The following is a 27,441-nucleotide window of genomic DNA, read 5'->3' as shown; positions in this document are numbered from 1 at the left end:
ACTCCAATCAAACGGTCAAACTAGGCAGCGCTGATCAAATATGAATCAATATTCTCTTACTGTAATGTCTATTTCTCGCCTCAAATGTTATTCAGAAACATCTTGTAGCATACGGTCTAGCTGTAAAACAGTAACAGAATATTGATTCTTATTTGATCAGCGCTGCCTAGTTTGACTGTTTGATCGGAGTTTGCGAGTGATTGACAGCTGCTCATAGACAGTAAGGCTCCAGCTCGGCTCTGATTGGTTGTTTTCTGGAGGACACAGGAGGACACAGAGGCACATGATTTTCTTTCAGATTACCTGTCTCATGCACTAAGGTCAGGATATAGTGACCGTTTTATAAAAATAACTTTTTTTAAATCATATTTGCTCTAATTCTACCCACTGCAGCTTAAAGGCCGGAGATATACTTGCTTTTTAACCAAGCGTTCACATAGACAACCTGCTACATGATTAACGGAATTGTTCACATAGTTGCCTATGTACTATGCGTGTTACTAGAGGATTCAACTAGAGGGCACACCGGAGAACTCAGACCTTATAGAACAGGTCGTCCACCAATCGGAAGGTCGGTGGTTCGATCCCCGGCTGCTCCGGTCACATGTCGATGTGTCTTTGAGCAAGACACTTAACCCCAAATTGCTCCCGAAGGCATAGCCATCTGTGTGTGAATGAGTATTTAGATTAGATCCTGATGGGCAAAAGTTGGCACCTCGCATGGCCTCTACCATCAGTGTATGAATGTGTGTGTGGATGCGTGAGGCTGACATGTGGTGTAAAGTGCTTTGAGTGGTCGGAAGACTGGAAAAGCGCTATATAAATGCAAGTCCATTTACCATTTACCATAACATCCGGATTCGCATCACGTAAACAATACACATAGCGACATTCGAGTAGATTACTATATTAATTCTGAGATCACAGCAGAAAAAGTGATGGCAGCACCATCGTAGATGGTATGTAAGGCCCTTAAATCAAGCATGTCGACTTCTAAAACTTTAACTAGCATATTTGTCACTGCAGCTGCAATGACGGATCGTACAGATGCTGTAAACAAAATAATGACATTATCAGCTTATGTAGTTGATATGGCGAATGTGTTGCTGCTTATTTACACATCCGGTACACAGTGACATTGGCATTCATTTGGTGTTTCTGGCCAGCTCATGAATGTCCAATATTCACGCTCTGAATCTAAACACTGAGTATTTCACTGTGAACGACGACTTTCACATACACGTAGCTATTTGATGCATTGTTGCATTGCATCATTTTGATGTATATTTTTGTTAAAAATATTGGTTATAGCAGATCTACATTTAGTTATTAAAGACTTGTGTCCAAGTATGTAGAGCAAGAGTCAATGCTCTCTGGTGGACAAACTATGTAAACATTATATTTCTATAATGTACTGTCCTTGTGATTTATAAATCTATGATAAGCTGAAATCAGATGATAATTGGCCTGACTTATTCTTTTTGGGGAGACAATGTAAGAAAAATGTACAAAAAGGGTGAAACCGATCTGTTTGTCTAGACATGTCTATCTGTTTCTTGTCAGTAATTGTTTTGTTGATGTGACCGGCTCTGCCTCCATACACATCTCGCTGCTGCCTCTCGCTGTCTCTGCCCTCTCTCCCGCGACACACACACACACACACCGTCTCCTCTCTCTTTCTCCTCCTCCTTTCATTCACACATTCTCTCCCTATCCTCCTCCCTTTTTCCGCCTGCCTGCCTCTGACCGTTTCTCCTCCACTCTCTCCTCCCTCAACCTCTCTCTCTCTCCTCCTCGCTCCCCTCCTACCGTTTGGACTGCAGCAGTCTCTCCTCAGCCTCCTGTCTTTCTCTTAGCAGCCTCTGCAGGTGAAGGATCTCCCTGTGGTAAGAAGCTGTCCTCCCCTCCGCTGCCTCCTCCAACACTGCCAGTCTGGTTGACGCCTGCTGCCGGTACACCTGCACATACACATACACACACACACACAGAGGAATGAGATGTGGAGTGTTGCTATGAAGGAGGCGGATTTACATGAAGGACAGCGCAGAGACAACTGGAGTGGAGGAGGGGGAGTCACACACATTGGGACAAGGTGAGGAACAACACATGCATTAACCTGCAGATCTTCTATGGAGAGGCTGGTGTGGGTGCATCTGCACTTCTACTGTATTTGGTGTTTATTTGTTTGCATGTGTGTGTCCAAAAAATAATAGTTTGGTTTTAGACCTGTATTTAAGTTGTTGTGTCAGCAGATCAGCAGCTGTTGAGCTGCAGACAGTTCAAAACTACTGCAGGTGGTGCAGCACACACACACACACACACACACACACACACACACACACACACACACACACACACACACACACACACACACACACACACACACACACACACACACACACACACACACACACACACACACACACTCATACAAGTGGCATACATGTTTATTGTTATGTGGACTAGATTGCCTCCGTTGATGCAGAATAACCGTCATGGCAATAAAGCAAAAGGGGGGCCATTAAAGTAAAGAGAGAATCAATGAAAGATTGTAAAAGAGCAAGAGAAACAAAGGAAAATAAAAGAAACAGAGAAGATGGATAGTGAGTGTTGCTGCTCTGTGCTATGCTATGTTGGAGATTTAGTGATGAGAAAAACAAGGTCTGTAAAAGGACAAACACTGTGCGTGCTTGCCCTCTATTTGTGTGTGTGCATAGGAGTTTATCACTGTCTTCTTGATAAAGGGTAAAATAAACAAAGTTGTTTTGACCCTTTCACGCTAAATAATTATGAATTATCAAGTAGCTGTATTTGATTCTGAGACATGTCGTGCAGAAGCAGTTATGAAAATGTTTTGTGTTTTATCACTGGTGATGGATTTGATACTGATTTATATATGAGGCTGTATTTCTGAAGCTATCCTATCCCTTCTTTTAATCTTGTAATTATGATACCAGATCAGAGGACTGGTGAGTTGTAATTGTCTTATCACGATGTGTTTGCACAAAGCATATTTTACCCCCATCTGCTACTACAAAGCTTTGAAAACATGGAAAACAGAAAAGCGCCAACAGATGCCAAATGCTTTTTCCTTAACCAACCAATCACAACCAAAGAGGCATTAATGTTTCTCATGGGATAATTACATGTGGAAAAATTGGTCCATTGTAGTAACGGAGTGCTATTGAATGAGAAGAACGCTAAGCAGAGGGATCACATGTAATACTGCATCAGGTAGCTGAAATGAACAGTTTCTTATGAAGACATGAATTAAATTGCTTTTCTCACCTAAATAACTGTACTCCTATTAGTGCTGTGTATGTGAACTACTTGTTCATTTTCGGAATTACATCAAGAGCTTCATTAACGCCTCAATGACTTTAAGGTAATAATATTTCACATTTCCTATGATTCAGTCTATGGTTTTGGTTTGTAATTTCAACACATTTTCTCCTTTCTTTTTTTTTTTTTTTTTTACTGGATGAATGTTTGGGCCTCGCTTTAGAAAGAGTGTTTGCTCTCAAAGAGGCCCCCTGATGAAAAACAGAAAGAAAGAAAAAATGAATTGCCTGGGACAGACTTGAGAGCTGAGAGCATGTCAAAATGATTTTTGCTCTGAGTAAAAAGGATATTGGGTCCAATTAAGTTTGACAGATGCATAGTCTTTCAATTTCCATACCCAAATGTTACATGGATAGAAACTGCACCTCTTTCATAACAAAATCCCTTTGTTTGCAGACCAATAGTCCACAGAGGAAATACAGTCCATATAGAGGAAAATCAGACCATCATCCGTAACACATTATGTCATCATCATTGTGATCAATTACCCATGTTCTATAACGACTAAATAGCCTCCTACGGCACATCAGAGTCGACACAATGGTGGGATTAACCATGAAAGACATTACCTAGCTTTCTACCTATCCTATCGACACAAAGGCATGATTGATTACAGACCGCAGGATGTATACAGAACCATGACAACATAACAACATGACGCTTATGAGCACATCATCAGTATGGAAGGCTAGACACGTAGTTTGATCAGCAGTAAGCAAATTGAAAATGCCAACAGTACTGTTACTGAATGATGTTAGAATACTGATAGCGGTATCATATGCTCCAGATCTTAGTGGTATTATTTACATACAGTACGTCCTGAACAGTCAGGCCCTGACATCGATCAGGCAAGTGTGAAATACACGTACAGGCCATAAACCGGCCTTACCCTGAGCATATAATTTACGACAGCGTTATTACATACTGTACCTGTGTCATCCTTTAAATCAACTGTTACAGGCAGGTAGATATGGTAGATGACCTCATTGTCTCTTGAATGTATAGGATTTCATAATTCCCAAAAGAGCTTTTCAACCATAAGGCATCTTATTTTATCAGAGACTTTGCCTGATACATAGACCAAAGATGTTATTTGACACAACCTGGATTGTTTCCTTTTTTAAGATTAGCTCTACGTATATGATACCGACTAGTACCGTTACTGACACTGCTACGTTCAAATGTTTTGTCACCTAAGGCTTTGAGTCTTTTTTTTTTAGCAGTCAAGCATTAGTATAGTTTCAAGCAATATATACATTTAGTGCATCATCAGACCAACAATTGAAAAAATTTCAAATGTGCTTTTCACTCAACCCTCTAGGCTTACTAACTCTCCCTGCAGTGCAGAGCCTGTTTAGGCAACACAACTTAGTTAGGTTTAGGAAAAGGTTGTGGTTTTGGTTCAAATAAGAACTTTTGCCATGTAAAATTAGTATGTTTGTTACGTAACTTAGGTAACTGGCGTTAGTTAAGTACATAAGTTACTTCAAATAAGTACAGTAAAATAAGTCAACATTGAAATGGTTTCACACGGGACACAAACAGCGGTCTACTGAGTGAAAGTGTGTTTGTTTGAGCCATCCATTGACCCTGACTTCCTCTTTATGTGGACTTTGCAAGCCCACAGAAAGAGACAATTTTCATAGTGGCTAAACCTAGGAATTACAACTTCTGGGTCTGTAACATGATGCCATTCGGCCCAAAAATACTTTTTCCTATAGACTTACATTGGGAAACAGACGTCCGTAAATCAGCGGATCATTTCTTGGGGGTAAATCAACTTCCCAGAACAAACACTTCAATAGCCCTCACTTAAATCATTAGGTCCTAAAAGTTGTAGAATTCACTAATAGCCAAATACATTTATTTCCCTAGGCATAATGAACTGCTGTTCCTGTGAGCGAGCAGAGATCGAGCAGTTGGGAGGCGGGGTTAAAGGAAATGCTGCTGCGCTTGCTCTATTTTATTTATTTATTTGACCTTTATTTAACCAGGTAAAATCAATTGAGAACCAATTCTCATTTACAATGATGACCTGGCCAAGAGGCAGTAGCACAGTCCACACAAGTGACACAAACAGCACAGATACAATACAGTATGACAAACACATGAGAAAATGGCTAAAAACAGCATATGTAAATTAATAAACACTATGTACAAAAAAAGGCGGATTACTGGATGTTCTTTGTAAAAATGGAAGAGAGAGAGAGAAGTGAGGGCTGGTCAGCAAGTACAGCAGTCAACTATGACTTGTTGCAACTTTTGTTTGAACATGTTGAGAGAGGTGAGAGCTGTTAGTTTGAGCGTGTTTTGTAGTGAGTTCCAGTCATTTGCAGCGGCAAAATGAAAGGAGTTATGACCAAACACAGTACGGACTTTTGGAATGATGAGCCTAATGAAGTCACTGGATCTTAAACGGCGATTGCTGTGGGAAATGTGCAGAAGATTGGCCCATGGATGCGGAAAATCCGGGTAATTTTATCACTCGACAGTTGAGCCATTTTGGCTTCATGCGCCACTGAGCAACTTTGATAGGAATGAACGGGGCCTCGCCTCCAACGCTTTATCCAGTTCTCTGTATACATCCATGGGACTTTGTCTCTCTTTGTAATACGGTATGTCACCTGACTTCCTTAGAGGCAGCCTCCTGCACATCCCGGCTCACGATTACGTGGGTTATATATGAATTACAGTGCATTACATTTCCTAGGTATAAGTACGAACAGTGAATGAGAATAGCCTGATCACAGTGTCGCAAGTAATGTGTCTGACTGATTAAGTAACTGACCTGGCTTTTATTTACTGATGTCTTACCAAACACTGTGGAGTGCAGGCTGATGTGAGTGTGAGTTAAAAGAAAAGAGAGAGACGATGTAAGAATGACTAACAATGCAATTGCATACACAGTTCAGGACCACACTGAAGTAATACAAAAAATCTAATTAGCACTGATGGAAAAGTAATCTAGTACATCAGTGTTATTACCAACATGCAGCATGCATGTTTTACACAGGCTTCACCTTTTAAAGAGCAGTACAGGGAATATAGGCTTGCCCATTTAATCCTGTAGAAATGACACACTCACCTCTCTCCTACCAGTGGCCGTTTCTCTGCAGAAGAATGTCTACGTGGTTATTAGGTGGCAGCATATGTCATCAGCCACCACCCTGCTATAGTCTGACGTACTTAGCGGCCAGCAACAATAAAAGGCTATTTTCCCTTCCCCCTGTATGTCTTGGCCAAAGGTTGAAAGCTTCTAGTTATTAACGTCATAATGTCATAAAGTACATAAAAGAAAACTGTACTTCACCCACAAAATGGCCATTCGTATATCAATTACTCACCGCGTGTTACCTTGAATTCTTGAAGACAACTTTGTTTTGCTTGCTTGCGTCCAAGGTGAACGTACTATCTGAAAGACGAGTAAATCCTTGATGAACTGAAGTAGAAGCTTAACAACAGCAAAAATATATAAAAAATCTGATTACAAACTCTTGCACAACTCGTGCAGTACAATCCAAGTCTCATTTACCAAAATCATACAATTCAAAATGCTTACGCAACTACTGTCTCATGCATGGATTTGCAGCATGTATGCGCAATCATGAGACGGTAGTGGAGGGAGTGTTTTAAATAGTATGATTTTGGTGAAGATGCATGTGTTTGGGAAGTAGTGAGCATACGACTGGATAAACAAGACTTGGATTATACTGCATGAGTTGTGTGAGAGTTTGTAAACGGATGTTTTTTTAAATTTCACTGTTGTTAAAGCTGGACTCCATTTACTTAAATTCATCAAGGATTTGCACCATTTTCCGCCGTTTTTGGTTCACATTGGAGGCATGCGAGAAAAACTAAGTTGAATTTAAGAAGAATTTAAGCAAGAACGAGGTGAGTAATTGATATATGAAAAGTCATTTTGTGGGTGAAGTATTCCTTTAATCAAACCACGACGGACATTAATTTAGCCAGCCATCTTACGATGTTTTGTCAAAGCTGCCAACTTGTCTTAAGACCTTTACACACCGGGGTCGTGACGAGTAAACGTCACAAAAATGTGAAATACTCTCCTGCTAATATTATATGTCTAGGGCTTTTATTGTAAATGGTGAGAACGGAAGGAGTGGATCTAGTCTGCACTACCTTTGTCAATGTTTAAAGGAGTAAAGTTTGCCGTCTTGGTTCGGACTTCAGAGCCTCCGTGTTGTTGTTTCATAAACATAAGCGCAATTCAACCGGTTCCACACAACATGATTGGTTGATGCCGTAATTTGCGGTGCGAAAGCTCAGAAGAATTATGTCGCTTTTTCGCTGCGTAATATTTGCGTTTCGTGTATAAAAATATACTGACGTGCGAAGAAAACACTGACTGTGTGTTACGGCCTTTAAGATGATCAAAATAATGAATATGTTGACCAATATACTATAACACAAATTTAAAAGGTTCATCATTTGATGGTGCTCTCAATGAAAACATTAATATTTTATTCATGTATTCATGTATGTATCTATTTGTTGTAGTTTGTTAAAGAAAAATGAGTCACCGATAATGTGCAGTCTACAGAGGATATTTACAGAGCTAAGAAAAAGAAGTCCAAGACATGGGGTAGCTCATAATATCAAAACATCTTTGCCAGACACGCTCAAGATGCACTCAACAGACTTTGTCGTGTCTTAGCAGGGTGGTTAGCTACAAGACCCTATTGACAAGTGGATTCTAAATATTCATCTGAAACATATCTGGATCTAGCCCCATCATATAATGGGCGCTTGGCCTGGCCAGTCAAGAGCCTTAGCCTTAGATATGGCCCTAACTAATGGCCCTCTTCACTCTTTTCACAACCAGCATGTGAATTCACAGTCGTGCACAGTAATGAATGGAATTGGTATTTTCTGTTGGAGAACTATAACCTGGAAAGCAAAATGTCTCCAAAGCTTGGACTGAATCTCCATCAACCCCCCGGGGAGGCAGCAGGGCAACAGCATCAGCCCAGCTGAAGCGGTGACATTTAGCCCTCATAACAAGCTGAGCTGAGCAACGCCAACCCAATATATCCCCCCTCCTAGCTGTAGCCCGGAGGCTGGCTGACCTTCTCCACACAGTAACAACAAAAATACAAAAAAATTCAGAGCAGAAAAATATTAATGACACTACAATCTAGAGGGCAAATGTTTTTCATTATTTTTTAACATTTCTTTGTAAACACTTGTTTCTCCACATAAGTTTCACTCAGCACAATTCAGCACACACACCTGAGAACTGCTCAGTTGTGTTTTTAAATTCAGAGCATAGGCCTATCTAGTGCCTCCATACGGCTCTCAACATGGCGATGGCTGAGCCAGCAGTGTGGACAGAGCCAACAGGGTTTACCTGAGGGGGAACAAGAGGGTGGGCGCTACACTTCCGCGACAACGCCATTTGTCGGGACAGCGTTATCAGCTGTAACCGCCAAATGAGCGCAGTGCAGAGCGGCGGCCATGAGCTAGCCAGTGGGGCACACTCACATGCACTAAAAAGCACATGTGGCCGGCCCAGCAGTGTCAACAGAGCACAGAGAAGCACGGATTACAACACACACAGCGGGAGAGTGACTTCCTTCTCTGCTCAGGATGCCATTACTCTACGATATCTTTACATCGCGAGAGTCACAATTGTACTATAGTTTGCATGTGAGCATTAAACTCACATTTAATAGAGTTGTATGTGAATATAGGATATGTATATGGCATCCAGACTCAGACCTGACAATAATAACTTCCCCCTGAGGCAACCTAGAGCCTACAGACATATGCTGTGGGAGAGCGTTTGATATACTGTATGTTGCAGTGACTAGCAGTACACTCAAGTTTTCTGCTTGAACTTGCTCTCAAGCTTCACTACGTTTACTTTCTAAAATAACCAGTCCCCTGGTTCTTTTGTTTCTCCATATGAAAAGCCATTTGAAGTTGATCCTTTGAGTCCTACCACCTGTTTGAAGCCAACCCTGTCTCAGCACTGCCATATGTCCTACCTCATGCTGAAATACGATTTGAGCTGCAGCCAACAACTGCTGCTAACAGTCTGAACGCAGAGTAAATCTTGAGCTGGTGTTAAAGGCTACTGTATATACACCCTCCTCTCCTTTTATCTGCCAACCTGCTATTATTCTAATGAACACCTCACAACCTCACAAACAACACCATACCCTTTTATCCAATTCATTAATTCACAAATCCAAATGTTTAAATTCCCTGCAGCGATACCTCCATTCTCTCAGCTATAAAGCTTCAGTGCATGTGTAAACAAACTGACCTTTTCTGCTGAAATTGGCTGTCTTGTGTCATTAGGTAATGAAGCAGTTCCATAGGGCAAGCAGACTTCAACTACATGAGACCCTACTCTACGCCCGATCTTACTGCATTTAATAAGTGTGGATGCATTGGATGGGAGCATAGTGAGACAAGACAATACAGGAATTGAATGGATGAAACTGGTTCACCTGCTACAGGCATACAGTGGAGCAAAAGGAAGTAACGTTGCAGCTGAAGGAACAAGCAAGATACTGTTTTACCGCATTTCCACTGCATGGTACGACACAGCTCTACTCAACTCGCTCTTTTTTGGTTTTCCATTAGCAGAAGTTGTGGATAGTACCTGTTACTTTTTTTGGTAGGTTTCAATCGTGCTGAGAAGGTTGAGTTAAAACACTGCAGACCAATGATTGCTCAGAGAAAATCATCACCAGCGCAACACGGGACATCCTGCACAAACGCTCCATTTTTAAATAGCCAAGCTACCATCGATAGACACAACAATTTTTTAATTCACTCGACCCAGATTTCAGACCCAGATAGAATTACCCCCTAGAGGTTGTATGCCTCCGCCAGCCAGTCAAGTTGCAGTTTACATCTAAGTCTGTCCAAAATGTCATCACTTTATCCTATTAGACATTAGTGTGAATTGTCATAATTAGCATATGGATTCTTGGGTTATGGCCAAAAATGTGGTTTGTGAAGTCACAGTGACCTTTGACCACCAACTTCTAATCAGTTCATCCCTGAGTCCAAGTGGACGTTTGTGCCACATTTGAAGAAATTTCCTCCAGGTGTTCCTTAGCTATCATGTTCACAAGAAAACCCGGAAACATAACGCCCGGGCAAAAAGCCTGCAAAACTATGCTATACACTATGTAAGCCCACACTACGCTGCACAATTGACGAAGTGCAGATGTTCTTCTGTTTGGTTGCCGATGAAAAGATTCAGCAAGTATCGCGTTGAAGATGATATCACAGCAGTTTCACACTGAAGCGGTGCTATCCGAAGTGGAAAACGAAATAGAGAAAAGGACCTGGTACCAAAAGTGAGTTGAGTCATGTCGACCTGCAGGCATTAGTTTCCTACTGTACTGGTGGTTTACTGGACAGCTTCCAGTGGTAGATAATGCAAGACTGTGGTTGCAATTCCTAGCTCCCAGAGGCCAAAAGAAAAACAATGTGGTTGTGCTGGTTGGCTTCCAGTGGCTAACCATTGAATGATAGAAAGCTAAAAATATACTGGGCATCTCCCAGTGGCCAACAGTAGAATCCTGTGGGTATGTGAATATGTAGAACGTCCTGAATGTGATGCACAGTCGGGTTGAAAATGAGCATTTAGTGTAAGTCAAATAACTTTTCCTGGGTCAGTAAAGGTTAGAAATGATGCCATTTTTCTTTCTAAGCTAGTGGTGTGCAGCATAAAATGCCTGTCAAGGAGGATCTGATTTGCCACCTCTCACAAGACTCTGCTGTCATGCCCTTCTAGTTAAAAATCTCTGACCTTTGCTGAGGAGTGAAGCTCTTGTGGTATGGGGGAGTCCACAGGTGCGAGGATGATTGTTGCAGGTCGGCTTGCGATGGCAAAGGATAACTATGGGGTTAATGTACTGACAGAAGTAATATCAGTAAGCCTCTTTGTCTGCTGGGTTTTAAAAACATCAGAGAAAGAGGATGTAGTAGCATTTCTGCCAATAGCACACAAACACAGACATCACACACACATTCACCTCCCTTGATAAAGAACTGGGAAGACAACACAGCTCATCTGCCAATGTCAAAGTCAATGTCACAATTAGTTCTGGTCATACTGTATTGGGGGTTCACTTCAATCAGGCAAACTGACTGCAAATCACTATGCTTGGGCACATGACAACACATGATTTTGAGTGCTATTGTAAAAATCTTGTTGGATGGTAAAGCAACCATGTGCCTGATTTGTTAAGTGGTTTGCCAGTGTTTGGCTGGATAGATAACTAATGGTTTGTTGGTCTTTAGTAGGGCTGATGGATTTGAAGCATGTTGTATAGCTGTAGAGAGCCCGATAGTTTGGTTCTGTGTTTGCCCTCCTGGCTCTTTTCTTATTTCTTTATTTATCACTTCTCTGACATATAATCATTTCGAGGTGACGGTAGAATAACAAAGTGAATCTTTTTACACCTGTCTTGAATATATGCTGTGTATTTCTGCACAGCAGAGCTTGTTGGCAGCCTAATAGTGCTTACAGTGCTGGGTCTGCTGCCCACATTTGTTGGTCTACTTACTTGCTCCAGAGTGCAATCATCTTGGTCACGCAACCAAAAATCTGTCAAGTGTGACTTGTCTCTACTGCCCCTACTCTGCCTCTGATTGGCTCTGAACCTGATATACTCTGTACTCCTCCTCAAGCCAGATCACACCCTTAAATAAAACATACCAGTAATTCAAAATGAAGACAACTATTGATTGTTTTATTGTCAAGAAAAGTAATGTGGTACCCATTACTCCTGTCCCCGGCCTTGAAAGGCCCAACCCAGACCCGACATCATCGGCAGAGGTAACCGCTCCAACACCTGTCTCCCCAGTAAGATTATCCCTGACCCAACAACTTCGGCGGAGATGGCTTCATCTGATTTCAAGCCAGAGCCAGAGCTTACCACTTCCAAAAAGCCCAAAATATATGCCTTTTGCAAAAAATTGCCCGTCCAATTTCCATGACTCGGGTATGATAAAACGGCCAACATTATGCATTGCATTTATTGCGAAGAGTAGGGCAAACTGGTGATCCCAAAGTAAACCTGCATGAGCACTGGGAGAACATGCAGACACCACACAACAGCTCAGTTAGGTTAAAACCCAGGACCTCCTCGCTCTGAAGCAACAGTGCTCGGTCAACCACCCCATAGCATTCATGGATTTCTCTAGTTTACTGGACTCGAGCATCTAATGAAGCTTGTTCTGACAGGCCACACTGTCAACAGTGGCTGGATCAGCTAGTGGGCTATACTGTACAGACTCTCAGCTCTCATTTATGCTTTTTGCGACAGTGTCACAGAGGCTATTTCTGTAACTCCGCTGGAGGGACTGACTTGTACATCCTCAAAAATGTAACTACGGGGGCGATGGGGATTCCATATGGAGACCACAAGATATGTGATTGGTCGGATTGGAAGCAATGGAACGTACACAAACACATTTTTTTTTGCATCTAGTGTTGCGTTGGTCCTACAATAATCAACAGGTTAAATTCAATGCTGCATTATAAATCAATTCCTACACCAGAGACTACTATGGCGGGACTGGAGGACTGACAAAGAAGCATAAATCCATCTTTATTTGACTATGCCTGCCATAACAGTGAAGAGCCAACTGCTCAGATTATACATTTAAATGCCCCATTAACACATTATGTAGATTCCTTACATCGATTTACAGAATATAACTACTTCAACCTTTTTTTTCCAACATTATAGCACCTCTGTTGTTGTTGCAGCAGGTTTCTGTTCTGTTAGTACTTTTCTCCTGCCTTACGCTCTTGTGCGTGCCTGCATTATATGGCAGGGAGCTTCCAGAAATGAGCTACATCCCCAGACATACAGTAATTGCTGTTTATGATGAAATACACTTTGACAGCTGTTGTCCTGACAGAACATTGTTAGTGTCAGATGCGTCGTTTTAGATACACACATTCGTCTTTGTAACAGCTAAAGACTGGAGAAGAATGCCTGAATATCTGTTTAAATTGGAGCAGCTCAAGTTTCTCACAGGTCAATGTGCAGAATGCAGAGTAGAGAGGCCAGAATTGATTAAACAGCAGTGTGTTTAAATAAATGTACCAATCCTCCCATTGAAGCACAGTTACCCACTGTTCATCAAGGCTGAGTACTACTTAGCTCTAATCCAAGCTGCCCTAACCCTATTTAATCGGAAAGCTCCATAGATTGTGTTCGAAAACTTTTACAGTAGTGTTATTATGTACCAAATCTTGAATATACTGTATATGAAAATCAGAAGTTTCAAAAGAATATTATAAGTAAAAGGCAAAAATCTTGCGCTATTCAAAGGAATACATCTAGGAAGTACAGCTGAAGCTTATTCTGTGTATTTTAACATGTTTCTTTTTCTTTTTTTTTGATGAAGGAAGTTTACCAAAAGACTGTTCTGTATTTATGCCTAATTGTTGTGAACAAGGATGAAAGATCTGCCCAGCAGCATGAACATAATCCTCTGGATCAATGGCATGATTCATAGAAGCATCACCGAGCAGATATTCTGACAGCAAAGGTCAAAGCTATCATCAACTCTCCACACTGAAAGGAGGAGGAGAGAGAGGAGGAGACGGGGGAGCAGAGAACATAAGGGATGGAGAGGATAAGTGTCCCATCTTGTCTGCCATATGCAGGGATATCTTACAAATTGCAAACCCCAGACACAAGCTTGTCTGTCAAAATGTTGTCAGAGGTAGATCCTCCACTGTTTTGCTGTTAGTCACATGGAGAGTTTAAACGTTTTCTGATGGCAACTTGATGTATAGAAAAGATTTTTTTTCAAAGAAACTTTGCCAGTGGAATCGGACAAAGTCAGACAAACCCACCAAGCAGTACTTACCAGCTAAAAGCAATTGTGAAGAGAGCATAAATCTACTATTTCCCCCCTATCATATGCTATAAATGCAGGTAAACACAGCGTTTCATGTAGTTCGTCTTGCCAAGATCTATGCAGAATATTGACTGCTGTGTAATTCTGGCTGTAAAGGTGCAGCTCCAACAGAGCGTCTGGAGCTCAGCGTTGTACAGACTTCTGTAGCTGTGATAACATAGCCTAGACCTTGCTTTTATCCTTGTAATCAAAATATTATCCATAATGCCGCAAAATGTGTTGATCAAAGCACTTTTTGCTTTTAAAAATATCGACTTGTTATTGATAGTGGTTTGAGGAATAATTCAAGGTGATACTTTATTGATTTTTCCCCATGGAGAAATTCTCCTCTGGTTCGACCTCCTATGAGAGCTCAGGGTACAAAACAGAACGAATGGAGCCGGATTCAGGGGCAGAGGGACATAATGTTCTAACCAACAAATCCTGCAAATTGAATGACAAAATACGTCGTTAGTAACTGCCCTTGAGAACGACATATTTTCTTATCTGACGCCCTTATCGCCAGGACAACATAATTTGTCAAAAACAAAGCTATGGTTAAAGTCAGTGGTAAAGTCAACTATCCCTTTAAGCAAAAAAAAAGAATCTGGCCGTATCTTACACATTGCACCATTAAGGCCTTTCTTTTTAGTGACTTGAATTCTAAAGCCATCTGAAGGTGGTAGGACAGCATGTTCAGCAGTCTTTAGTTTAAATGAAGTTTAACCTAAATGAAGAGTAATTATGAACGCCACATCTGTGAGTCATCTACTGTGAGTTCCTTGCTTGACTGTGGCTGTGTATGTATAAGGTCCCATCATGGATGTTTCCAGTATTTTTCATGGCCTTGATAGCTTGATTATGTCATAATCATTGGAAAGGCTCCATTGATTTAGACTGACTTCATTCCTGCTTTTGTTCAGTTTTTCACACAGGTTAAATTTGTGCCATGTTGTGTAATTGCGCTTGGTTTTCTTTGTTCTCATGTAAGAATAAGATTGGACAGAGGTATGAATCGAATTGCAATGTTATTTGTATAGCCCTGTTGTAATGAACAGAATGATGAACAAAAACATACCGGACAAAGGTGCACATTAAGTGCAATGAGCAACTTAAATAGCAGCCAAACGCCGCTTCCAGTTTTGTGTGCCTAAATAAGACGTTTCTAGATGCATCTGAGATGTTTAGTAAAGGTTGACCTCTATATCTTTCTCGAGGACACTTCAAACCACACTCTCTGGGTAAAGAGTAGTCTCCCTGATCATTACACAGCCCAGCTCACCCTGCCATCGACAGTATATGCTACTGAATATAATAAGATTAACAGTCCAGTGTTTTCCAGAGAACAACAGAATGACCCATATGTGTACCACAGTAAGATGTAACTGGATATATAATTTCTCTGGAGAGCAAGAACACAATCTCATCCATTCAACACCTCCAACAACTCCCTCAACTCTCCTCCAATCACTTCCTAAATGTCAAATGTCAGCTCCAGTCCACCTCCTCCACTGTGCTATTCCTCCTCCATAGTGGACCATACTGTTTTCAAATCAATGTTTCACCATTCAAAATCAACATATTTACCTCAGAGACCAACTAAGCAGTCAGTCAACCTGTCAATACGTCAGTCAAGCAGCCAGTTAACTAGTCTGTCAGTCAGTACACCAGTCAATCAACCACTCAATCAGTCAGAACACATAATATTTATATAACGCAACACTAGGAAGATGTTGTCCTGAATTTACAACACTGCTGCGACTAGTGGACAAAGAGTTGTTGATTTCTTAATCAACCACTCTATCAGTCCATTGGTTATCAGCTGCAATTCCTTTGATGGCCACTATGGTGCTTCCAGTGATGATCAAGATGATGGCGAGCCTTAAACTCAAACTCAGGCTTCAAAATGTCCCTTCAGAGAACTATGCCTCACAGATGCTGTGTGTGTGTGTGTGTGTGTGTGTGTGTGTGTGTGTGTGTGTGTGTTATTGCCTTCAAGCTACACTACTCTGATTTAAGTTTTCTTTTCTGTGGGGCTGTGTGTGATTCCTCGTGAGTATGATGCGGATTGTGTTCATAGTTCATATACCTTCCAACGCCAACCTGAAAACAATTTCAAGGTTGAGAAATGGAGAATCTGGCAGCAGATGAAGAACGGTAAATCATGGTAGGTTATTCAACCAGAGTAGCCCAGATGACAACATTAGCTGAGCTGCTCTGGACCATCCATCTGGTTGGTTTGCAGAGGGTTGCACAGTGATGGAATAGCCTGTGGTGATTAATAGCTTTGCACATAGTGATGTTCTCCCTCGCTGACAGGGCAGGAACATCTGGGTGGCACACTTGGCAATATAATTATCCAACTGCAGTGTTTAATTCTACCAACTAAAGCTAAAGACAATTTTTGGAAGTGTTAAAAATATATTAAAAGACTCTACAGTCAAATGGTTAGAGCACATGTCACAGAATCACATCATTCCCAGCTCAATTCTAGCTGAGTATTCTGTCTCCACTTCACTGTTGACTGTCCCATTTTCTTTTTTAATTGGCATTCATTTTTCATTTAAAAATGAATTGATAAATGGCTGGCACCTGGTGTAGGACAAAATGATTGAGAGTGTGACATGCAGAGGCTTGATTGGTTTGTACACATTTTAACTAGATGTGTGAAATGGATAAACAGAGCTGGAATGCTCATACTGCCCCGTTATTTCAAACTCTGGAGTTATTAAACATATTTAACATCAATACACTTCAGATAGGTACTTTTGTATTTCAATTTCTCAACAATTCAAGGTAACACTTCATTTTACAGGTCTGCAAAAATGTCATGGTAATTAGGTGATAATTAGCAAGTAACCTATTTTTTCTTTGGAATTACTGCCAAATTACCACAATATTTACCTCAAAATTTAACAAAAATTACTTTATTATAAACATTATTTAATAATTATATTCCGCTATATCCCAATAGCTGTTAATTTATTTAATACATTTCCAGGAAAAGAATACAAAGTTAATTGATGTGCTTTATTTCCATGTCTGCTGTTAAATAGATAATAATTAGCAAATAACTTCTTTGAAATTCCTTAAAAAACTCCCTGAATCATTACATTAGCTACCAGGTTACATTTGTGTAGACAATAAGTGACACAATGGTGAGATTTGTGCCTGATCTATTAGTTTTGGTTTTCCACCTCTGATGAAGAGCAGCGCACAGCCGCTTCTCAAGCCTAAGGGCCCTATTTTAACCATTATATGCTATTTTAGCGTATAATTATTAAATAATGTTTATAATAGTCATTTTTTATATATTTTTAGGTAAATATTGAGGTAATTTGGCAGTAATTCCAAAGAAATTTCAAATAGGTTACTTGCTAATTATCACCTAATTACCATGAAATTTGCAGACCTGTAAAATGAAGTGTTACCCAATTCACTACCTACTTCCTTTCACAGTTTCTTTGTAACTAGGTGTCAGATCCACTGTTATCACACCAGATCTGTTGATCTTCTATACAGTCAGTTCTACAGAACTAGCCGTGGCCAGTTTTCAATTAGGTACATTATGCTCCAGTTGTATGGAACAGCTTTTCTGCTTCACTGCACAGTCACTCCTCATTTCTGGTTTTACAATTTCTCTTGACAGAGTACAATATTATGTAAATGAGGTGGATACGGTGTATGAAAGCAGTGCAAACATTTGTTATTGTCATCCTGTTTTTTTATTCATTATTTTTTTCTCTTTTTTCCTTCCTGACTTTTTATCTCTCACATTTTTTGTTGGGAAATATTTTTCTTTTCTTTCTTTAAGATATTTAAAAAAAGATGTATGTTTGTAAATTGTAATACAGCTGTCTTTAATTTCAATGTTAGGTGGGTTCCTTTTACAAGCCCCCTTTTCAACCCACCTGTGCATTTGTTATGTTATTGTACTATATGTCTTTTCTAATTTGTTTTATTTTATTATATGCACAAATAAAGAACTACTAGAAACTCCAATTCACATTCCTGGCAACTGCAGAGCTGTAATGCATATTGACAGTTGATAGCACTAATGGCAATGAGCCAATAAAAGAGCTCAAAAAGAAGAAAATAAGCTGATGCAAACAATGATGAAGTTTCAAAACATTAAAAAAATATGTTTTATAAGATAAGTTAGGCCTTAAGAACACACACACAATTCTTTATGGTAAAAACGTTGAAGTTTGTTTACAATATAAACTCCACAGGATAGCTTCACGAACAACTGTAACCTTCACATTCAAGTTCATGTTGCACGTTGCATAACAAGTAGCTGGATTTTCTCTTGCACAATCCCGGCGCAGTGCCCTTTCTTTACAACATTTATTTGTCTCGGGCTTCTGGGGAAAACTGAGCAATTCTGCTCCTGGGATTGATGCAGCACGAGCTGGTTCTTTCTGACATCTTTCTGACATGTTTCAGAAGGCTTTTTAACGCAACAGACTGCTGGCTGAAATATTTAACAGTCAGCAAGTCACAGAGAGGCCTGCTGGGCAATTGCCAGTGCAACATCCACCTATTCAATCTATATTTCATGGTCATGAATGAATGAATGACTGGCTTTTCTTTATATAGCATCTTCCTGATGGGAGGGGGACTTTTTAATGGCCAAATATAGATGTAAAGTAAGAAGTAAAAACAGGAATGAGATTACTGCAATTATAGCTCACAGAAGCAGTATTTTTGAGGTTTTATTCAGCCTATTTAACCTTTATTGAATGACACATAATTTGACAAAATAAACCTGGACCTGAATAAAGACTAGAAAGACAGTTTCAGACTCTGCTGCGACCCTGTCCTTGATGATTGTCACGTCCGGGGGATACACGAAAAGTCCTTCACCATCTTAGCAGACATTAAAATAAGAGAAACGCTGATTATATTCGTGGTCTGCTTGAATTGCACTGACATCCTGTCACGGTGCAAGAGTCCCGGGACGTTTCCTGGTACTATGTCTGTTGACTCAGCCGCAGACATAGTACTTGCCCATTAACCTCATTCCTGTCAATGGCTCTTGGCACAATTGACAGTGAAACCCACCAACACTGTGGGGGATTTCTGGCAAACATACGTATGGTGGCATGTGCAGCAACACACACAGTCATAAACTGGCATACCCACAAAACAGGAAAAGTAGTAAGGTTAAAAAAATAAACTCCTGTATATTTGTCTACCTGTATAAAACTGGGATTCATATTTCATGTTTTGCTGCAGGCTATTTCAAGAGAATATAAAAATAAATAATGCTCACTGTAGAATTTCCCACCTCATTAAATTTTAATAGTACAGAAATATAAGCATTTTACATATAAACACAAAGCATACTACTATGATAAATAGCAATAAGATGTTTCAAAATAGTTGGTGATGACATACACATACTAGACTGTCACATAATCCTTGACGGGCAAGATTATTCATATTAGTCTGTGAGTAGAGACTTGATTGTTCTTATTTAAAGAAATTCAACCATGGTGTTCTGTCAGGTGATGCAGTGGCTTAAACCAAGTAAGAGTAGAAGAGCTATGAGTAAGTCCGGAAAGTCCGCTAGCTGCCAGGCTAATTTATGCAGTGTAAAATGCCATATAGGCTTTCTGTTGCATTCGGAAATGAGCGTGAACGCCCTCAAGTCGGAACTTATATTGTATTTCCTGTTTAACACAAGTTGGCTTTCTCATCAGGATGTATAAGGACAGAATTAGGTTATTTGTAAGAGAATGTGAGCCTATGTGGTTTGTAAGCTTTATTAGTGTGTCTGTGCATGGCAACTAATGTTAAAACTACAATATGTGATGATATGGTATTTCAAACAACTGTGTTACTGCTCAATATCAGTATTCACATACCAGGGAAGCGGGTGTTACAGAGGTTTGAGAGTGGGTTCTACAACTAAAAAGTCAAAAGCTCTTAAAACATCAGTCCGAGCCACCACTGAACAAATCTCAGAACCCATTGGCTATTGGTCTGATGATGATTTAGCCTCTGGGGGCAACGGCCAATATTTTTGAGGCTTGTCTGAATCACGGATCATCGGGTCGAGACTACTTCTTCCGTGCGCCGGTCATTGTTTAGAGTCGGATTAGCAGCTTGATATACGAGACTGGAGTTGAGAGACGACATCTACGACCAGATAGTTTCACAAGTAGCCAGTTTACACTCAGTTAACAGTTTATTTTTTAAGATAATAAAAAGTGAAATTGTTCTCAGACAATAGCCGATGGGTTTGAGATTGCACTTCAGCCATTGCGTTCCACCTCTTTTACTTTCATGGACTGTTCACCTGCTCGCAACCAAAGCCAAACGTGATTGGTCAATACTACTTGGACTACAAACGGAAATCAGAACGATTCCGATACCAAAATCTTGCCCTGTTGCCTAATAGGGATGGACCCAAATATCCGACTATTCGTTCATTGGGTAGATTTTCAGTTTCCATTTTTGGGATTCGGATATTTGTTGTTTTTTAACCCCTTAGGATTACAAACATGCATAAAACACACCAAACCTTTTGGAAAATGTGTTTTATTCAATAAAATGTAGTATTCAACAAATAATATGGTAGAATAACAGAATACTTCAAAGTGAATGCCTTTAAAACGAAGGACACGTGTTATAGCGATATGCCGTCCGTCTCACCCGAGAATGGAAAAATGTCTGGCCGAGTCCTTCCCGAGCCAAGCAAGAGACCTTGCTTTTGTCAGTGCGTTCTCCGATGCAACCCGTGGGAAGCTCGGGCAGAAAGGGCTGAGCAGAAGCTTGGCTGCATTACGCCGGGCTTGCAGCTGGACACTGCTGGAGAGGCAGTGTGTAATGCACGGAGACAAAACGGCGCCGTTTAGGGGGAGAGCCGGCCCGCAAACGTGACTTTGAGCTACGTCTACACTCGCCCACACACAGAGGGATGAGAGGAGACGCTGAGCGCAGTGCAGAGGTGTGTGTAAAAACAGCACTCATGGATTCATCAAGACACATTTGTTCGAAAAAAAAAAGTCTCTGAGTGTGTGACAGAGCAAATGTGCTGCTTTAATGACACAAGTCTGTGCAGCCTGCAAACCGAGAGGTTAAAAGCGCCGCAGGTTGAGCCCAACAGCCCCCCGGCCGAAGCTTAGAATATTCGCTGTTGATTACTACCGAAGCTCTCAAGCCCAAAAAATGGCATTTGGGACAGCTCTATTGCCTGCAGATTCTGCATTCAGATGCAGATATCTTTTTAAAGACATTACCACTGAACCAACAACATGGCGCTAGTTACTACTGCGTTAATATTCTACCATTTTACCAGTAGGTTACCACCTTGTCAACATAGTATCATCATATCAGTGTGTAACTGTCTACCACTCAAAAAATGGCCACCATGCCAACACATTAAACCCCATCAACATATTACTAGCAGTCCAGTATCATTACCCACTGCACCAAGACACTACCACTCTACTACAAAGTTACCAACGAACATTAACCATCACACCAGCAGGTTAGCACTCACACTACAAAAAAACTAACTACAAAATGTGACCATAAATCAAGCTAATGAAAGATGAAAGAGAAAAACAGGCACTTAATTGAACAACTAAAAAAAAAAAATCAGAGTGGACAACTTGAAATAGCTGTATTTTTATATTATGAAGATGTTAAAATCTTAAAAGGCTGTTTATGTACCTGTAGGTGACAGTAATCTCATCTGCCACAGTAAAGGTCTGGGGCAGAGTACAGGATGTGGGGGCTCCTTAACCTCATTCTTATTCATGCTTGGTATCTATGGATACATGCTTACAGCTATTTGACCTTATTACTGATGATTGACAGTTTCTTGCGGTTTCTCCATGGAGGAAACTGATCACTGGAGTTTTCTCGTGTCAGCCCTTAATTATGTACAATCTCACCGAAGCTGTCAGCATTAATTAGTACTGATACAGGGATGAGTGTTAATAACTTGTACATACAGCCTAAACATTAACCCCACATCTTAGCTTATATTTGTCTTTATGGGTGGTGGGTGAGGACAAGTTAGTGCTGTGTTTAAAGCAACTGTGGAAACTATGATATCTGATTAATAATGATGCCTATATTATTCTATTGTTTTTTTTTTTTTTCTTTGTAAAATTCCTCTTGTGTACTTGATAATGAAGACCATTCAAGTATTTGCAAATATCTTCACAAATACATTAAATTGGTTGGCATAGGCATGGGTAACAGTAACAGCATTGAGGCAATTTGGAAAATTAATGGCCAATGGTGTTTTTTAAGTTGATTTTTTCCACTCAACAATTACCACACATCATGTGTTTTTCTTTTTCCTTTTTCTTTTCTCTTCTGTTACAGTTTTGTAATAATGACCTTTGACCTGAATTAATTAAACAGGCATAGATTAATGCTAACTAAAACATTCATTTGGTCGGTATAAACAAAAGAGGAGTGATTGGTTTTTAACAAAGAAATCTCATTGCTCTCTAGTTCCGTATCCTAACACACCAAATAAAAAGCCCCCAAAAAAGGCTTTATATCATCCGAGGGACAACAATTAAATAAAAAAATGAAAATAACAATGTAAAAGCCTAAATTCAGGGGCTGTTTTTTAATTAAGATCTACAACAATATTGTATTCTACACAAGATTACAGAATCAACAAGAAATGCTGAAACACAGTTGTCCCTACCACCCCCAAAGATCAATAGCATTCCTGGCTATCGCTTTGTCACAAAGGGCTCCTGGATCACATCCTGATCCAACTCCCAAACCATAAATCATTCATAACCAGCAGGTACAGAGAATAGAAGCAGCCAGAGAAGAACGCAGAGACCTGACCTTTCCCCGCAGATAACAGTAGTCAGAAACATCAGCTTGTTTTAGTGCAATTTCCAACGTTGTACTTAAAATCACATGTAATGCTGGACTATATACCATTTTCCTTCTAACTCTTTTTCACAATGAGTCTCTGTATTTCTCTCACCTTCCCCAGAACATGACTTGAAGATGAGCGATACTCAGGCTGAGTTGGAGGAGAAGGACTGTCCTCCACCAGAGGAATTAGAGTGTAAAATCTGTTACCAACGCTACAATGCCAACAACCGCAAGCCTAAGATCCTGGACTGCCTGCACCGGGTCTGCGCCCGCTGCCTTGTCAAGATCCTGGACATTGCCGACGGGGCAGGCTTCATCTCCTGCCCCTTTTGCAGACACCAAACCGAGATCTCAGAGTACGAGGTGTCAGCCCTCCCTGACGATGCTATCATCATGTCCCACTTGGCAATGCGGGACAAATCCTGGAGCTCCGACCACAACAGGGAGGTGGTACTGACTCCAACAAGTTTCTCCTCCTCCAGTCCGTCTCACTCCTCCTCCAACTGCCTGGTCATCACCATAATGGAAGTGCAGAGGGACTCACAGCACTCCCCAAGCCGAAATGGCAGTTCTGAAGTCTATGCTGAGCAGAGCCTGGACTCGGTATCAATGGGCTCCAATGGGCCGGCTGATCAGGATGCCTTGTCCAAGTTCTGTAATCATGTCCCGCGCATCCTGGTCTGGCTGCTGGGTTTCTTATACTTCGGCTCTCTGCCTCTAGGAATCTACTTGTTGGTGATCCAGAGAGTGACACTGGGCATTGTATGTGTTAGCTTGGTGCCATCAAGCCTGACGGTTTGCCTGGTCTATGGGTTCTGCCAGTGTCTGTGCCAGGGCATGTGTGACTGCTCCTCCAGGGGCTGATAGGATGCTACCCGAGAACTGGCGGTCCTACGATGGGATAAAGTCTACTGCAGTAAACACGTATTTGATGTGTTTTGTGAATAGATAGGGGGCCCAAAGGTAAAGATGATGCCCTCTTTTAAACAGACTTTACAAGCGTATCAGTCAATTATCTTCATGCAAACAATGGGCCATTAAAGAGAACTAAGATCGTATTGGTCCGTGCTTTTGTTAGGCCGACCACCGCAACTCAGAAACCAGTTTGGCCAACAGGATCGGAGCCCCTGACAAGATGTGCTAGGCTGAATTCACACCTGATCCGGTGGTGCGATGAAAACGTAAGTCCTTCCATTCATTTTGAATGGAGGTAGTGCCGCAGGGGATGCCGAAAAGTGGAAACAGAATGAACTTTTGGAGAAGCACAACCCGCTTCACGCTGCGTTGGCCAATCACGTAACCGGCGATACAGAGCTGTACAACCCAGCCATGAGGGAACAAAAGACGTTAATCGTCGTGCAGTCAATGGGTCATTAAGTGACTCTCCCAGACCACCGCACAACCCTGCAGCGCATCGCCGCAATGCTTGATCTGGTGTGAATGCAGCCTTAGTTGGAGTGGCACCTATACCTGCATTTCTGTGATGTATTTCTGTAACCTTTATTTGTTCTGTGCTGTGTGTATGACCTAGTCCAACATAACATTTGAGAGCAGACCTTTAATCTTTGACTTACAAAATGACAGCACTGATAAGAGTCCGGGGCCCTCATTTATCAACACTGTGTACCAACAAAAATCTTGCATGCAATCATTTTTAAGTGAAACGTGGGATTCACATTAACAGTCTGAGTATTTACTTGGTTTACCAAGGAGGCTCATAGGTTAATTATTGCATATAAGCATTACTGGATATTTGGGAGTTCCCAAAAACTAAAATGGAGGAAAATCAATGTTGATGGTGGCGATTTTGGCCACCAGTTAATATCAAGGGTATCTCTTAGGGGGTGCTTTCACACCTAACCTGTTTGGTTCGGTTAAAACAAACTCAGATCCATTTGTCCGGTTATTACAGTTTGTTTGGGCTGGTGGGAAAGCCATCAATCGAACCCTGGTGCGGACCAAACAACCAAACCGAGACCACCTGGAAAGTGGGTCTTGGTCCACTTCCAAGCGGACTCTGGTGCGGTTTCGTTTGTGGTGTGAAAGCAGACGAACCAACCACAGGATTTTATGATAGCAGATGTATGATTTTAGCATGATTTCAAAAGCTAAACTACTAATGAATACATTTGCTAATCGGGAAAACTGTTGAGGAAGCGATCTGTATTCAAGGCCATGTATACAAGCACGTCAGCTTGCGTATTTTCCCTTATTAATAGGTCAAAAGCTGTTAAAACGGCTGTGCTTGTATCTGACTCCGTGCAGTTTGTCAGTTTAAAAAAAAAAAAACATTAAAAAGTGTGTGACAGCGATCCCATAGTTCGGCAATCGTGCGCAAGTCCGTGAGCTTCCCGATGCTCACACAATGCGTTTGTACCTGTCAGTCTGTATAACTTCATGTTTACTTTGTAAAAATCTGTGTTATTAGGAACCGGACCAGAACTGAAATAATTTTTTTCCTGGGTCTGGAAAAAATTCATCGAACTACAGGTGTGAAAGCACCCTTACACACTGATTGACAGTACAAATACTGCAAATATTTATTTTTCCATTTACTTTTAATTTAGTTCTTCACGTCCATAAGCCAACATTCATGGCAGCACTACATGTTGCGAAATATGTCTTCTCTCTGTTAAAGCTACAGTCCTGGTAACTCAAAGCTGAATATATGTATGGTCTTGCTATCAGCTCCTAGAAATGCATGGAGGAAAAGCATTGGTGCGCTGATATTTATGGGTTGAAAGGTATCAGTCTGTTGAACCTGTTGATATAAGTCTGTCCCTTGCAACATCTTTATATCCTGGTTGAAACACTGCTCTTCCAAGGAAATGTGATTGACAGATCATGAATTAGCGAGAAAAGCTGCTTTCTAATTTCTTGTTATTGTTGAACAATGCAAGAATTATTACAGGAAAAGTCTGTCCATTTGGCTGGATTTTTCACCATAATGTTCCAGGTAAGGAAGAAAAAGGATATCTGTATGCGATGCACATTTCAGCGAGGACTAAATACAAATTACCAAATCAACTGTGAATTGGCCGTAATATTTTATTGTCACCTATTTTACTGTCACAGCAGTGGCTTGGGGCACACAATGAGGTTGTTAATATTGCTTATTGAATGTGCGCCTCTCTCTCTCTCTTTCTCTCTCTCTTTTTCTCTTTCTCAGCCTCAAATACAGACACGCACCATTCAGAGTTGTCGTGTTGAATGCATTTGGTGCATGTGATGCATAAACCAGACTCATATCTCAGGTTTTTTGATACTCTTTTAATGTTAAGCAACACATTTTCCAGTCAATTCTTTGTTGGGTTGAACATAGCAAGGCTGTTCTGTTGTATTTTACTGGTTGTAAAAGCTCAACTGGCTCAAAATGTAGGGTTCATGGCTATGGGAGTTCTCTGTTACCTTCATGCTGGAAGTCACATGCACATACTGCCATACTAAAGCCATGTGGATTTGTTGTTGTGTGGCACCTCAAGGTCGTGTGCATTATTTATGTGGCATCTTGATTTTCTTTTGCATGTTTAAACAAACGCTCCCAAATAAAATAAATGGACCTCTGGAAGAAAGGTCACAATAAACTATGGTGTTGTTTAACAATTATTTAATTTCTTTAAATGTAATTCATGTAATGTAGAGAAAAAAAAAAGATATTTTTTATCAAGTCTGCTGACGCTTTAAGCTTCTCCTGTGGGTACCCAAAAAGTAGATTTCCTTTTAGCGCTGTGACCAAAATATACAGTTCAGTTTGACAGAAGTAGAAGAAATGAGTGACATTTCCAGCACTACTTAAAAGAAAGACTATAAATGGAGCGTTTCATTATGTAAGTAGAACTTTCTGTTCGTGAGCATGGTGGTTTACAATTTGTGGGTTTTATCAGTTCACATTACTTACTTACATTACTGCTTGGAGCAGTTACGCACATTTGACTATTACCAACTTTCTTGTATTCACAAGCATTTTACATTTTACTTGTGGGAGTCAATTTAGAATCTTTTCTGTACAATGTTGATAACCGAGGGCCCTGGGCTGATAACTTTTAGATATATTTGATGATAAAGTTCAGGTGATAATATTTCTCATCAAAATGGATATGTAGATCTTTGGAAAAAAAAAATATTAATTTTGTGCTAAACCCTTCCTCTATAATGTAAGTCCTGATGCTGGGGTTCTATTTATTCTTTTCTTACCTTTGCTTTGACAACCTCTTTCTACCACTCTACCTGTCTCTGTACACACACCCTCTACAGTATGTTTACCTGTGTTTCTGATCTACTGACTGCAGCTCTCAGCTTAGTGCCACACTACTGATTTCAGAAGCT

At 40.6% G+C, this 27,441-nt stretch overlaps 2 protein-coding genes across 2 annotated transcripts in view; one reads left to right on the top strand and one right to left on the bottom strand.

Annotated features, from left to right (window-relative positions):
- The window catches only part of cep89 (centrosomal protein 89), a 91,325-nt gene that overhangs the window by 31,369 nt on the left and 32,515 nt on the right, over positions 1-27,441 (bottom strand). Inside the window, exon 17 of the mRNA XM_074660854.1 lies at positions 1,810-1,958. Within this exon, the coding sequence (XP_074516955.1) occupies positions 1,810-1,958 (149 nt within the window). The remainder of the gene's footprint in view (positions 1-1,809; positions 1,959-27,441) is intronic.
- On the top strand, positions 1,938-27,441 carry LOC141783530 (E3 ubiquitin-protein ligase RNF182). The gene is made up of 2 exons (XM_074660901.1): positions 1,938-2,092; positions 23,234-27,441. The coding sequence occupies exons 1-2, from the start codon at positions 2,032-2,034 to the stop codon at positions 23,977-23,979; spliced, it is 807 nt and encodes a 268-aa protein (XP_074517002.1). The 5' UTR covers positions 1,938-2,031; the 3' UTR covers positions 23,980-27,441.

The sequence above is a fragment of the Sebastes fasciatus genome, chromosome 2 (genome assembly GCF_043250625.1).
Source record: "Sebastes fasciatus isolate fSebFas1 chromosome 2, fSebFas1.pri, whole genome shotgun sequence".
NCBI lineage: Eukaryota > Metazoa > Chordata > Actinopteri > Perciformes > Sebastidae > Sebastes > Sebastes fasciatus.
This window is presented reverse-complemented; position numbering and strand designations above follow the sequence as displayed.